General features: G+C 42.1%; 1 protein-coding gene across 4 annotated transcripts in view; it reads left to right on the top strand.

Annotated features, from left to right (window-relative positions):
- FRMPD4 (FERM and PDZ domain containing 4) overlaps positions 1-15798 on the top strand; it is a 325375-nt gene that overhangs the window by 204572 nt on the left and 105005 nt on the right. For 3 of the 4 annotated variants that reach the window (XM_076357583.1, XM_076357572.1, XM_076357602.1), the window contains exon 2: positions 5969-6085. In XM_076357583.1, the coding sequence (XP_076213698.1) occupies positions 5969-6085 (117 nt within the window). Of the gene's footprint in view, positions 1-5968; positions 6086-15798 lie in introns of those variants that run through there. The other variant, XM_076357594.1, reaches the window with a different exon arrangement.

Below are 15798 nucleotides of genomic sequence, written 5' to 3'. Positions count from 1 at the left end.
CAGATGCTCCGTGCATCCTTGGCATAGACTACCTCAGGAGAGGGTATTTCAAGGACCCAAAAGGGTACCGGTGGGCTTTTGGTATAGCTGCCTTGGAGATGGAGGAAATTAAACAGCTGTCCACCTTGCCTGGTCTTTCGGAGGACCCCTCTGTTGTGGGGTTGCTGAAGGTCGAAGACCAACAAGTGCCAATTGCTACCACCACAGTGCACCGGCGGCAATATCGCACCAACCGAGACTCCCTGATTCCCATCCATAAGCTGATTCGTCGACTGGAGAGCCAAGGAGTGATCAGCAAGACCCGCTCACCCTTTAACAGTCCCATATGGCCAGTGCGGAAGTCTAATGGAGAGTGGAGACTAACAGTAGACTATCGTGGCCTAAATGAAGTCACGCCACCGCTGAGTGCTGCTGTGCCAGACATGCTAGAACTTCAATACGAACTGGAGTCAAAGGCAGCCAAGTGGTATGCCACAGTTGATATTGCTAATGCGTTTTTCTCAATCCCTTTGGCAGCGGAGTGCAGGCCACAGTTTGCTTTCACTTGGAGGGGCGTTCAGTACACCTGGAACCGACTGCCCCAGGGGTGGAAACACAGCCCCACCATTTGCCATGGACTAATCCAGACTGCACTAGAACAGGGTGGAGCTCCAGAACACCTGCAATACATTGATGATATCATGGTGTGGGGCAACACAGCAGGAGAAGTTTTTGAAAAAGGGAAGGAAATAGTCCAAATCCTGCTGAAGGCCGGTTTTGCCATAAAACAAAGTAAGGTCAAGGGACCTGCGCAGGAGATCCAATTTTTAGGAATAAAATGGCAAGATGGACGTCGTCAGATCCCAATGGATGTGATCAACAAAATAACAGCCATGTCTCCACCAACTAGCAAAAAGGAAACACAAGCTTTCTTAGGCGTCGTGGGTTTTTGGAGAATGCACATTCCAAATTACAGTCTGATTGTAAACCCTCTCTATCAAGTGACCCGGAAGAAGAACGATTTCAAATGGGGCCCTGAGCAACGACAAGCTTTTGAACAAATTAAACGGGAGATAGTTCATGCAGTAGCCCTGGGGCCAGTCCAGGCAGGGCAAGAGGTAAAAAATGTGCTCTATACCGCAGCCGGGGAGAACGGCCCTACCTGGAGCCTCTGGCAGAAAGCACCAGGGGAGACTCGAGGTCGACCCCTAGGGTTTTGGAGTCGAGGATACAGAGGATCCGAGGCCCGCTATACTCCAACTGAAAAAGAGATATTAGCAGCATATGAAGGGGTTCGAGCTGCTTCAGAAGTGATCGGCACTGAAGCACAGCTCCTCCTGGCACCCCGACTGCCGGTGCTGGGCTGGATGTTCAGAGGGAGGGTCCCCTGTACACATCATGCAACTGATGCTACATGGAGTAAGTGGGTCGCACTGATCACACAACGGGCTCGAATAGGAAACCCCAGTCGCCCAGGAATCCTGGAAGTGATCATGGATTGGCCAGAGGGCAAAGATTTTGGAATATTGCCAGAGGAGGAGGTAACGCGTGCTGAAGAGGCCCCAATGTATAATGAACTACCAGAAAATGAGAAGCAATCTGCCCTGTTCACTGATGGGTCCTGTCGTCTTGTGGGAAAACATTGGAGGTGGAAAGCTGCTGTATGGAGTCCTATGCGACAAGTTGTAGAAACTGCTGAAGGAGAAGGTGAATCGAGCCAATTTGCAGAAGTCAAGGCCATCCAGCTGGCTTTAGACATTGCTGACCGAGAAAAGTGGCCAGTGCTCTATCTCTATACTGACTCATGGATGGTGGCAAATGCCCTGTGGGGGTGGTTGCAGCAATGGAAGCAGAGCAACTGGCAGCGCAGAGGCAAACCCATCTGGGCTGCCGCATTGTGGCAAGATATTGCTGCCCGGGTGGAGAACCTGGTTGTAAAAGTCCGTCACGTAGATGCTCACGTACCCAAGAGTCGGGCCACTGAAGAACATCAAAATAACCAGCAGGTGGATCAGGCTGCTAAGATTGAAGTGGCTCAGGTGGATCTGGACTGGCAACATAAGGGTGAATTATTTCTAGCTCGGTGGGCCCATGACACCTCAGGCCACCAAGGAAGAGATGCAACATATAGATGGGCTCGTGATCGAGGGGTGGACTTGACCATGGACACTATAGCCCAGGTTATCCATGAATGCGAAACATGCGCTGCAATCAAACAAGCCAAGCGGTTAAAGCCTTTTTGGTATGGAGGACGATGGTTGAAATATAAATATGGGGAGGCCTGGCAGATCGATTATATCACACTCCCACAAACCCGCCAAGGCAAGCGCCACGTGCTTACAATGGTGGAGGCAACCACCGGATGGCTGGAAACATATCCTGTGCCCCATGCCACCGCCCGGAACACTATCCTGGGCCTTGAAAAGCAAGTCCTATGGCGACATGGCACCCCAGAAAGAATTGAGTCAGACAATGGGACTCATTTCCGAAACAACCTCATAGACACCTGGGCCAAAGAGCACGGCATTGAGTGGGTGTACCACATCCCCTATCATGCACCAGCCTCTGGGAAAATCGAACGATACAATGGACTGTTAAAGACTACACTGAGAGCAATGGGTGGCGGGACGTTCAAACATTGGGATACGCATTTAGCAAAGGCCACCTGGTTAGTCAACACTAGGGGATCTGCCAATCGAGCAGGCCCTGCCCAGTCAGAACTTTTACGTACTGTAGATGGGAATAAAGTTCCTGTAGTGCACATAAAAAATATGCTGGGGAAGACAGTCTGGGTTATTCCTGCCTCGGGCAAAGGCAAACCCATCCATGGGATTGCTTTTGCTCAAGGACCTGGGTGCACTTGGTGGATAATGCGGGAGGATGGGGAAGTCCGATGTGTGCCTCAAGGGGATTTGATTTTGGGTGAGAATAGCCAATGATCTGAATTATGTGATGTTAAGTACTAATTATAGTTATAATAGTTATACTAATAATACACAGATATACTAATAATACTAATAATATTATATGCCATACTAATGTTATTATAATAAGAATCACCCAGATTAATGAAGAATAACTTCAGTGAAACCAAGCAAAGCACAGTGATGATGGTACCAGAACTGACTTCAACATGGAACAATCCAACACCACATACCATCTCCATTTTTCCTGCCCTGAAAGCTTATTGCGACAGATGGAGCCCGAAGTCATGGACTAAATGAACTCACCGAACATTTTAGAGGGATGGCTCACAGACTAAGGGAATGATATCTCTGTGTGTGTGTATATATATATATATATATATAAAGGGGTGGTGATTAATGAAAATGTACTGGAAAATATGAGACTTGAGCATGACGCAGATGGTATAGAATAAGGGGTGGATATTGTCCTGGTTTCGGCAGGGATAGAGTTAATTTCTTTTCTAGTAGCTGGTACAGTGTTTTGGATTTAGGATGAGAACAAAGTTGATAAAGCACCGATGTTTTAGTTGTTGCTAGGTAATGCTTACACTAGCCAAGGACTTTTCAGCTTCCCATGTTCTACCGACTGAGAAGGCTGGAGGGGCACAAGAAGCTGGGAGGGGGCACAGCCAAACTGGCCCAAGGGACATTCCATACCATGTGACGTCATGCTCAGTACATAAACTGGGGAAAGCTGGCCGGGGGGGCCGCTGCTCGGGGACTGGCTGGGCATCGGTCGGCGGGTGGTGAGCGATTGTACTGTGCATCACTTGCTTTGTGTATTATTATTATTATTATTATCATATTATTATTATTATCATTTTATTTCAATTATTAAACTGTTTTTATCTCAACCCACGAGTTTTTCTAACTTGTGCTCTTCCAATTCTCTCCCCCATCCCACCAGGTGGGGGGGAGTGAGCGAGCGGCTGCGTGGTGCTTAGTTGCTGACTGAAGTTAAACCACGACAGTCTCCCATCTAAAAGAAGGGGACCACCCTTTCTCCCTCTGTTAAGCATATGGAGAAACAGGAATGCTTAAGCTCAACCTTACATGAAACTGCATGAGAGAGTGTTGAAAGTATTTTTTCTTTCCTCAGATGCCTGTTTTTTAATTCATTCCTTTGATCAGGAATGGGTTAGTTGCATTTATCTGGGGTAATGTAGCATATCTGACATTTATGTGTTTCGTTAGCCGTGAGTAACTGTAATTTTATTAAGATTTCTAGCATGTTCAAATATTAGACTTAAGCCCTGTCTTATGGCAAATACCAGTGTTTGAATATGCTAACAGAACGTTTTTCAACTCCTTGAAGATAGAGTACTTGATGTAATTGGTAAACCAGATGATATCTAGCACTCCATTGTAATGCTCTACTTTACATGCAAATTATATTTTGAAGCACCATATCTTTTCTCAGTAGTGATTAATCCTTGAAATAAAGGGGGAGGGGGAAGTAGCTAGTTTGTTTTTAATGATGCATTCCCCCTTTGGGAAAGATTAACTGTGTACAACTTTGTTGAGTTTAGCAATTTGCAATGAATTGTTGAGTTGTCCGTGGAGACCAATTCTGTTCCTTCAGAAGAGTGTTCGTTACATTACATTGCGCTCTTTTTCTTTAAGGAAATAAGTTCTACATCTCTATCTAAGGCAAGAGATAGTAAGTTCCTTGCTAGCATTTGAACTTAAATAAGTCTAGCAAGTAAAACTAAGCTGTAGTATATCTGATGGGTGGAGAAAAAGCAGAGAGGGAGAAGGCAACTAATTCAAAACATGCTCTTATTTTGTGTGGTTTTGGCTTGCATATCTAAATTTCAGATTGTATTCTGTGTTGTGTGCTGATTCATCTTTGTCTCTCTGTGATGCGCTCTCAGCTGGTCTTTAGCATCTTTGGTTGCACTGCCTCCTTTTCCTGCTCTTTCTCTTTTTCAGATTGTACATAGCAAAATTAATCAAGTCATTAATGTCTGAAAGACCTATTTGTTGCCTTCTGTACCTCTAAGTCCCACAGCAGAAAGTGGGAACATGCGGTAACATCTAGCTTAATTCCTGTAAGTGAGGGGTAAAACAACGGTGCAAAAGTTGGGGTTTCCTATGGGAAACTATGGGGGATTCTTGCTAGCTGTATCTTTTCTGTGTATAGAGTCAGTAGATGGCACCTCACAAAATGTTTCAGATCTAGTGGGGAAATACTGTCACTTGGGAGTGCTGCTGAATCTCCCTTAGCTAGGTGAGCTGTGTAAGCTACTCCTTTATTTAAGACGGTATGACTTGGCCCTTCCTCGGGAGTGGGAATACTAGCAGAGAGGGCTCGAGCAGCGATACGTAACAGTGTGTGCGCTCAGAGATACTGCAGCCTTTCACAAGTTATTTGGAGGAAGAGCTTAATGGATAATGATCAAGTGCAACAACATCTGCATATTGAATCGATTTAGCATCCATATACAGAAGTGTTACAGTCTTCCTTTATTCCGACGTACAAAACAAAAAACGGTTTGCTGGCGATGAGTGTGGGTGTTGATGTTCCTTCTCGTGCGAGGTAGTGCGCCACGTGTCTGATGTGCAGCCATGTGGTGGGTGGTGTGGTTTGGTTTGGTTTGGTTCTCTGGGTTTTTTTGGCTAAAACTGTACTGAGAACTGGCATTTGACCAGGGAATGGCGATGAATGAAAATGCTCTCCATCCCTTGTACTGAAAACTACTGAAAATGAGTATTGTGGGTGTGGGACTGATTCACCTGCCAAAGGCTTGGGCTCAAAGACCATTAGAAGTGACAGTGTATCTTTCCACTTACTGGGAAAATATTATAAATGTCAGTAGGCCCGCTAATCTGTTTTGGTTTGTCTGGGTTTTGGCTGCAATTTCCACACTTTGAAAGTGTTCAGATGCCGAGTGAATGTGAAATAAGTAAATTGGAAGAATAAATACAACAGACAAATCACTTTTTTCCTCTCTTCCCTTCCCACCCTCCCCCCCCCCCCCCCCCCCCCCCGCCCTGTTTCTTCCCCCGCTCCAAAATTGCAGCCACAGGAACAAGTCTTCAGGCTGGCCTCACCCTTCAGGGACCTGGAGCTTGAACCAGGGGACACCTTATGGATGGGAGATGATGGCAAACAGAGATGGAAGAGACTACTTCATCAAGTAAGTGGGCAGTGTGAACTGTGCAGTCTGTAGCACAGCGCTGCAGCCCTGCTCTAACTGATCTCCTTGGAATCCTAATTCCTGCTTCAGCCCTACACAGTTAAGGTTCAGCTGTTTTGATTTATTGCACAGAGATAGCTCCGACTGTACTTTACTGCGCCTTGTTTTGGTACTTGGTGATTTCATTTACCCAAGAAAACGCTGATAATGTAAGGGCCTGTAATTCGTTGAGGAATTACAACAAATGTCATTAACAATAAAAATGCCATGTTTAAAGAATGAGGCAAAAGGTCAGTTCTGACTGGGACTAACAATTCTCCTCCATCTCTGCCATGTCAGCTCTTCTAGTTTGTCTAATACATTCATTATATTGGTAATGAGAAAGCGTATGTTTTGATCCTGTAGATTTGATATCCTAATTCTTCGATTTCCCATAGTCCTTTAGCTCTGAATTTAAAGGTTGGCAAAATAAATGTCAATGTGGATGATGTGATCGTAAACAAAATTTGCTTTTCTTTTCCCAGTGAAAACTGTGCATAATTATTCTTTAAAATCACTTAAGTGGCTTGGATAAAATACAGTTTGCTCTTCTAGCAAATGTACTCTTATGTGGCTTTGGCACTTCTTCACTAAGAAGGGGTGATGGTGGTGAGTTAGCAGAACCATTGCTTGATTTTGCAGCATTAGTTGCTTTAGCTTACATTCTGTTTTAAGGCTAGCATTTTGATTCTGCTCATGTAAAGAGCTGGTATTTTTTTTAATTAGTATTTAATTTTTATGTTTATTAGTCTGATTAGAAAGTTGTAGATGCTTTAAAAAGTCTTAGATGAGAATTACAATTCTTTCTTTTAACACAGAGTAAAAGGAACAGACTTATTTTAAGTTGATCATTAAAAGCCCTTAATTCACTCACGATCCTTCATCTGCAAAACCAGAGTTGTATGGCGTAAGAATGAGGATCGCCATTACTCTGCTTTCTCTTCCTCCCCCCTTTGCCCAGGGTGTGTGCCTTGGCTTCCTAGGAGGCATTTGCTTTTGGAGCCAAATCAGGATCTATAACAGTGTGGTGTCCTGCAGGCTTTCAAGATTTGGAGCGATTTCAGACCTGTCCAAATTGGAGCAAGTTGTCTGGGTTAATGAGGGCTCAAAAGCTGACTTTGAAATGTCGTTTTCTTCCTTGAACGAGTATTTGTGATGCTTTGCATGTCTGTAAGATGCCGGGTGCAGCGCTGGACAATGTGAAGCTGAATGCCAGGCACAATGTAACTGTATTAGCATAGGTTTTCTGCCTGAACTAATTAGGCTTGTCGAGAAGTATAGGTGAGCCTCCGAAGTACTGTGCAGATGTGACTCTGCTGCTTCTGTTACTCTAGTTAGTGAAGGGACCTGCACACCCTGGGTGTCCGTTTTTTCTGCAGACTGTCGGTATGTTCTCTGCGTGGCTGAGATTCATTTGAACAATTAACATCCTGCTTTTGAGGACAGGCACCACATTTGATTCCTCCTCTTTTCTCACTGGTCACATAATGGGATGCTGCACTTGTTGTGTCGCTATAAACAGCTGCAGCTTGCAGAATGCAGTGCATTAGTACTCATTAATTTTGCAATTTGGGAACGTTTTCTAACTCTCAGTAGCTAATGATTATTTTGTTTATTTTTTTGATTGCCTTTTAGTACCTTAAAGTGCCATATCCTTCTCTTAAATGCAGAAAACTGCATCTAGGAACAAAAGCCATAACAGGCAGTGCCAAATTATGCCTTAAGTAATGTTAGGCTTGTTGTTGTGTTTTGTTTTTTTCCCGTGCTCTTACGAGGTGCTTGCTCTCCATTCTCTTTGGGGCCCTGGTCTTTCTTCCATTTTTCTCTGTGTGTGGATAGCAGACTATGTGGAAAAAAAATAAACTGCTTTAATGGGTGGAGAGAATGAGACCTCTGAGGAAGATGGTCTGCAGAAGCCTTTGATATCTTGTGCCAGACTTTCTTACCCACTGGTATCTCTGAGCAGTCTTAGGTGCAAGTTGAACAGTGCTATGTACGCACACCTTGCATGAGTTATAGTACATATTCTTGTATCAAATGTTTTAAAGCAACAGCACTGGCTGTAACACATGCACCAGCGATGTCTCCAGAGAAGTAATGCATCTTACATGAAATGACAGTCCCCTGGGATGCATTAAAAGCCAGTCACTTCAGAAACTGAATGAAACCAGGAAACCATTTGGAACCGTGTATTTCTGTACCGAATCACCAGCTATCCACTGTTACTCGTGAATGTCAGCCCTGGTAGCTACTGGGTAGTTACGTGATATATATCTTCATTTTAGAAGAATGACCAAAGACTGAATACACTTTGTGACTTTGCCAGCGATTCCTCTGTCCTCCACAGTACCTGTCCTTACAGTGCTTGTTATTTGTCCAAGGAAAAGCCCTCTCTGGCTTTCAAACTGACTGCTTTTGCAAATACAATATGAAACTACATAAATGAAAACACTATTTAATTTTCTTTCCTTCATTTTTCACCCCTGGATTTTAGGAATGAAATCGTGAGATGGTTGTTGACAGTTATGTCAAGAAAGGCAGGAGAGAGATCAATGAGATAGCATTTCATACTGAGTCCAAGGCTTTTAATAGCCATACAGATTAACAAATTGCATCACACTGAAGGAGAAAAAGCAATTCAAATCCTTCGCTTGGTTTTGATTAAAGATGTATAAACCAGGTATTATCACAATGAAATGTGCGCATGAGTTCTGTACAAGCAAATAACATAATTCATAGCAACATTAACTGCTTTTTAGTTAACTAATTTACTTAGTGCCATATGTACATATCCATTCAACTGCAAGGAGACATATTGTAATTTTGAAATTGTGGGAGGAATAGAGAATCCAGGAGAATCTTTTGGTGAAATGAAAAGTAATTATATAGTGTCGGTGCAAATGCTTTAAGGCGTGAATAGGAAGAGATGTTTATTCTTTCTGCTGAAGCAAATTTGGTTTCTTTCAAATCTCTGAAAGCCCCTATGGTCTGAGCTAATCAGGGGCAACTTCCATCGCCAGGCAGCACTTTTGTAAAAGTGTGAGAAGAGCCTTTTATCAAAATGTTTTGAGATGTCGCTATCAATTCATTATCTTTTCTGTACATATGGCACAACCGGGTCATTTTGCAAACCTCTAAAATACTTTTTCTTAAGTTTAGGCCATGGTAAATTAAAGTTTCAGAACTTTACCCATTCCCTTTTAACTTGCCACTTTTACTTGAAATAGCCTTATGAGATAAGTAATACATTTCAGTATGGGAGAACAGCAATCATCTAGTATTCTTCCAGCGTGTTTCTGTACTGCACAAGCTGTATTAAGCTGGACCTTTAATATGAAATAGTTTACAGTGTATATTTAACCATTTTAAAGGCCTATTTTCTTTGCATTTATGATATATACTGTGTAGTATATGATTATGAGAAATTTCTGTAACGCTAATTTGAATACAACTGTGACACTTATTAAAAATGTATTTGGTGTGAGTGTAGGGTTTCAGGGAGATAGCAGGCAAAGCAGGAAGGTTTTGGCTGATTTTGTCCACAAAGGATTTAGCCTCATGGCAATCTTGGCTCGCCTAAGTTGCCACTGCTACAATCTTACTGATTTTTTTGACCTGTACATTTTTTACCCTTTCCCTTGTGTCAGTCTTGCTGCTTGTCGGACCTGGGGGGGAGATGGTAGAGGGAAATAAACTGGCAAAAGCTAATAAAAAAATCAATCCTACAGAGAAAGCCATGAATTTTATGTCAGTTTAGCTCCCTGAGCTAGTCCTCCGCATGGTCCGGTCGAGTTGCAGAATAGTTTAGTATGGAAGAAGCCTCTGGAAGTCAGCTGGTCCAAACTCCTGCTTGGAGCATGGCTAATGATGAGCAGCATTGCTGACACACTGAAATATCTGACTGATGTGGGAACAGGGTTGCACTCAAAGGTGCAAATTGAAGTAACATTTGCTGCCATGAAAAGTCATACCCTGTTGATCCTATTCCGATTTTAATTATTCCTAAGGTGTTAGGTACTTTGGCATTTTTGTGCTTCTGGCTTCTATCATTCAAATAAAGACCAGAGACTGTGAAATAAGATTAATTGAAGGAAAGCGTAGCCCTTCCGATGTGGACTCAAAGCAACAGTGGTCCCTGTAAGGTGTAGTCAGTTATTACACTCTTAAAATAATTTTTCAGATGGGCCTGTTAGGTCAGCTTATTGCCATATCTTTATCTGCAAGTTATGCTATTGGTCATGTTTACTTTAACTCTTGCTATTGCCTCAGAGAGGATGACGGAGTCTGACTGTGTTATCAGTTTGGTTTGCTCCCTATTTCACTCCAAGGACCCTGACCATCTGTACTTCATGCATATTAGCTTACTTCTGTGCTCCAGTCTGGAACAAACTGAGCAAACAGCTGGGACCCCAGGCAAGAAATAGAAGGAAGCACACCCAGAGATCAAAGCCTTCAGCATTACAGCTTGGCTTGAAACCACAGGTCAGTCCCCGGAGTGCACAGCAGAGCTGGGAGAGACCCACTCGTCAGAAGTCTTTCCGAATCTTGTTATGTTAGTATGACGTGGTCGCTACACCAGTTGAAACATGTCACAACATATTTTGATATCTTGAGCGCCTGCTGCTGTTTTTCACTGGTGCTTTTGTATTTAGTCACACTAAATTCTTCCAGACTTCTTCCAGGTGTATCTGGCAAACTTAATTATTTTTTCCCCTAAGGCATGATATCCCTCATATAATATCAGCTCCATGATTTTTGGCTTGTGAAATCATTACATTTTGGTTGTCCCTGCTTGGCTTAGTAGCTATGCTATTCCTGAAATATGAAATTCTTGAATGTCAGCTTTTGACCCACACATAAAATATAGGTAATGTGTTTGTGTTCTTTGGTAGCTAGTGCAGTTCACAATATCCTAAATTCTCAAAGCATACACAGTACAATATTTCTTTACAATACAGCAATGCCATGATACTCTTGTATACTGAAATACTTAAAAACTACTAAATTTTCGTTAGTAGTCTTCATCTTATTCTTTCAGTGCTTGCTGTGCTTAGAAGAAGCAACTCATTCATGTTTTCTGAAAGGTGGAGTTCCTCTATGCGTGTTGCGTGCATGGTCCTCCTTGTACACCCAGTTCTCATAGCTACACAGCCGTGTGGAATGACAGAACACAATCATTGATGGTATTAATGGCATATCAATCAAGCATCCTGCTTGTTAAGGGCCACTAATTTATACCAGATGCAAAACTAAGGCTCACAGCCTGCTTATCAGTTTACTTCAAAATAAATAAGCACAGAAGAGGATCGGACCATTCAGCTTTTTTTTTTTTTTAATTTATTTTTATTTCTCTTGGTATGTCTAGCCCTACCCCAACTTTCTTGTCCATATGTTCTGCAGGTTGTACATGTCTATTGGTAGTTTAGTCCCTTCCCAGAATATTTCTCTGGGGTTTGCTCCGTTGGAAGGTTCTGAAAACAATCAAAGGATATAAAATATAGGGAAAGCCTTGATTGTTGTTACAGTGTTGTTCATCTTCCTGGGTTTTGAAAAGGCTGCTGTTATTTATACCTTAAGACTACCTTAGTACATAAGGCCGTAATGAAAGTTTGAAGCCACAGGAGCCACCTTCTGCCCTGTAGGTGTGATGTTATATAGCACTTTACTGAAGGCATTACATTCCTTCGTCTTTAAGTACAGAAACAATGTTGGCTCAATTCACTGGAGGATTTATGTGGCATTCGCAAAAATCTGAGCAACACAGCCGCTGCTGCTCCATCCTCCCTCAGCCAGCGTGAGATCACTTGCCCTTATGCAGGGTGTCGAAAAGAGGATTCATTTCCTTCTCTTCCCGATTCAGGTTAGGGATGTGAATGGAGGCAGTCTGTATGCCAAGATAATGCCTCAAGCCAAAGGCTGACTGTGGTGTGCCTTTTCGGGCACCTCCACTCCCAGGTGAGACACTGAGGGAACAGGCAGTGGAATCACGCTCTCTGGCCCACTTATTCCCACGTCCCTAAAAGCGACGTCCAATGAGATTGAATGGCAGGCAGTTTAACAGTGATAAAAATAGTACAACCTATATAATTAGCAAATATAACTCTCAGCTACAGGTTACAGTAAAGCCTAAAATGCTTCCTAGGATTCAAATGTACATTTGCAATGTACATTTGTAATGAGACTTCCACTATTAAATTACATAGGATTAAAAAAAAATTAGAGCAGATATAAAATCTTATGTTTCAGACAAGCGGGTGAGTCAGCTGCTGACTGCCTAGGGCTAGGACGAAACTTCCTGTATTAATCAGGTTATTCTATAATTACAAGGTTTCTTGCACCTTCCTCTGAAGCGGGTACTGAGTGCTGTCAGAGAAAGGATACTGGACCAGGCGGACAACAGGTCTGATTGGTATGGTGATTCTTGGTTTTTCTCTGTCTCTCTCTTTTTTTTTTTTTTTTTTTTTTAATTCCCTTGTTACTAATACGGACTGCTGATATGAATAGTGTGCTATTAGAGAAAGAGTGCTACTATGCTCCTTTCAGACAGCATACAAATTTGCTTTCTGTTGCTAAGGGTTTGACCTGCTCAAGGACAGGATTGTATGGTGGAAGGGGGAGTGGGGCTGGAAGAGACGAGCAGCAGCAGGGACATGCAAACACAAGTGATTGTTTAAAGCAAACCTGAATAATTAGAAAGAAGAAGGAAAATTATATAGCAACCTGTTTGTGTCAGTGGTCTGCCTAGAGACAACTCGGGCATATGGTGAAAAAGAAAGTATTGCTAGATCAGCTCAACCTCCTGAAAAGAGAAGATGATTTAACAATCGTCCTTCCTTCACAGAGAACTGTTGCTCTAGCCATAAATATGGCAGGCATAAATACAACAGACAAAATGGTGTTAATATTGACTGGGTTAAATCATTGTTATAATGGAGGGAATAATAGCAAGGAGATGCTGGTTTGTGGGGTTATTTTATTTTAACTAGAGCATGGAAAAATGGAGAGTGCGTTGCATTGTAAGGCAGCTGTACCTAAGCTACTTGGTGTGCAGTAACTCAGGAGCTAGCCACAGCAGCGTGGCTCCTTCCCTATCTCCTGGCTTGCCCTTTCTGAGTCCTCTCTGCACACATGTGCAACCATCACTTGCTGAACCGGGAGGATTCCTCCCACTGGAAAGGTGGGGGGAGTTATACGAGAAGGTATGAATGTGGGTGAGACTACTCAGAAGAGAAGAAGCTTTTGCTCAGCCTTGGGTTGCCTGGATGTAATTGTACCTAAGGTGGAGTACAGGGAATCATGTACTTTGGGCCTCTGCTGCAGCAAAGTCAATGTTTCTAATCTAGTCCCCAGGGTTTTCTCCAAACACAAACTGGTTGGGGACGCCATGAAATTCAGAGAAGTATTGCATCCTGAAAACTGTTATTCTTGTGTGTTTGAAGGTGGATTAGGAAGCAGAATAAAGCTTCTAGAGCAGAACCTGTATAGAAAAAAAAAATCAAGGTATCCTAACCCAGTGTCACAATGTACAGAGGTGAGAAAATGGAATCCTCATTACTCTTGGAGTTCACATACTTCTGGATAGATGTTTCATATGGCATAGCAGCATCTCATCTGTGCATGACAGCATAGCATGTAAATGCATCTGTAGAAGTATTGCTTCGGTACACCAAGCTACCTTTCCTGGGAGCGTAAAACAAATTAATTCTTGTAGACAGTTTGTATGAGAATGATAGCCCCAGTCGGAGTCTGCTTTTTTGATCATCTCTCTTGTAAAATAGAGTGCGGTCCCTACAGAATCAGGATTAAAAGCGTCAAGTTCTGGTTCTGCAAAGCCATGCAGGTGGTTGGGAGAGCGGTAGGGGTTTGTAAGAAGCTATAAGACTTATCTCGGGTCACGTGCTGGTATCCCCAATGATGCAAACACAGAGGCTCTGCATATGAAATAGAACCAGGCTAGTTGATAGTCCTTCAAATTAAAGAGGGGAAAACAGCCCCTGAAACACTAAAAAGGTAGAGTGATCCTGCAGGCTGTACACTGGGGCCTTAGTGGCCACAAGCTTGAAAAAATAAACAGGGCAAAGCTCTCTGATACTTGGTAATGGAACTGGGACCGTTCACAGCAAAAGCTAGGTGAAAATTTCCCCCAGAGCTTCAGTTACGGTATTAAGAAAAAAATACACTGGAGCTGGGTTATAGAGCAGAAAAAAGGGGTGAGAATTAAGACAGTATATTGCTGCTGTTTAAATAGCACAGTTGAAGTACACCAGTTCATCACAGTGTATGTACACAATTTAAAACAAGTTATCTAATATGTTATGCCGTGCCAGGAAATACCATATTGATGATGCCTTTCCAGCAGTCATTCATATACTAAGGAACTGCATGCTGAGGTATATGAAAGCCAGTACTGAAGAAGCTGTATTTATCCTTTTGGCTTCATTTCTGTCATATTAATATATTTACAGTTTTCTATAAAGAAAATCAAGTATAAACCTACTGTAAAAGGTTCTTATCTGGATTGTTATTGTAGAACAGCAAGGTAATTTGCTTTAGAATGCAAGATGATACTACCAACAAAAGCTTACTGAATTTTAATTCTCATTTAGGTTTTAATTGCCCTTCTTACAATAAAATACTGCTTAATTATACTCAAAATGCGCAGCTCCCAAATATAATGCTAAAAATCCTCATATTATGTATGTTGTCATATATGTATAAGATTAAGGTGAAGAAATAGTTTAACTGAACTCAAATTAATCTAGTCACTGACAACGATATGACTCACTGCACTATTTTGAAAGCCATTTATCTAATGTTCGCTAGGATCCTGTGCCGTTCCACAGAAAAACTTCAATTTAAAATAAACCAATCAAACCGTGTGGCTGCACAATTAAATATCACCATGGTAACAGGGATTAAGCACACAAGGTAAAGACCTGCTGACAGTGCAGAGATTATTTCAAGTTTCTTACTCTTCCAGCAGTAGCCAAATGAATTTACATTTTCTGTATCGAACACTGGGAGACGTAAAATGAAAGAGATTGAGGTACTTGTGTGGCATCTTGGGACTTCAGAGAATATTTTCCTGACAGGGGAAGTAATTAGCTGGAATTACAAATAGGAACTCAGCAGACAGATACGAATAAGTATTTGCTCATGGGATTTATTTAGCGTTTCATAATTAAAACCTGGAGAGGCATATTATTTAGGATACAAATAGCATGGAAAAACTTTGCCGTAGTTTAAGAAATTTAACAGAGTAATAACCCCATTTTGCTTTTAATTTTTAAGTGAACCTAGGTTCATTTAGGAAAGATGGTTATTTGCAGCTCTGCTATAACGTAACGTCATTAATCTGTAATATACATACAAAGTTATAGTGCACATAGATGTACTGATATTCAGTGAAGACATAGGATGATACTTTAATCAATCCTAATGTATTTCTGCTTGTCTCTGGCTCTATTCCTAGCTTTTTCATGTGTATTTATAAAAAATACTGGAGATACAAATCTGCTGGCTGTGGAGTTTTCAGCTTTTAGTGGTGTTGTTTAGGGTTGGTTTGTTTTTCTTTTTTCAGATTGGCTTTTGATTTGGTTGTAGGAGAGCTATTCTGAACACAGTGCTATGGTCTCTTACTGCTGCATAAAGCTGAAATACCTTGTCTAAATTGG

The sequence above is a fragment of the Aptenodytes patagonicus genome, chromosome 1, assembly GCF_965638725.1.
Source record: "Aptenodytes patagonicus chromosome 1, bAptPat1.pri.cur, whole genome shotgun sequence".
Taxonomy (NCBI): domain Eukaryota; kingdom Metazoa; phylum Chordata; class Aves; order Sphenisciformes; family Spheniscidae; genus Aptenodytes; species Aptenodytes patagonicus.
The sequence above is the reverse complement of the archived record's forward strand: the minus strand, read 5'-3'. Positions and strand labels throughout refer to the sequence as shown.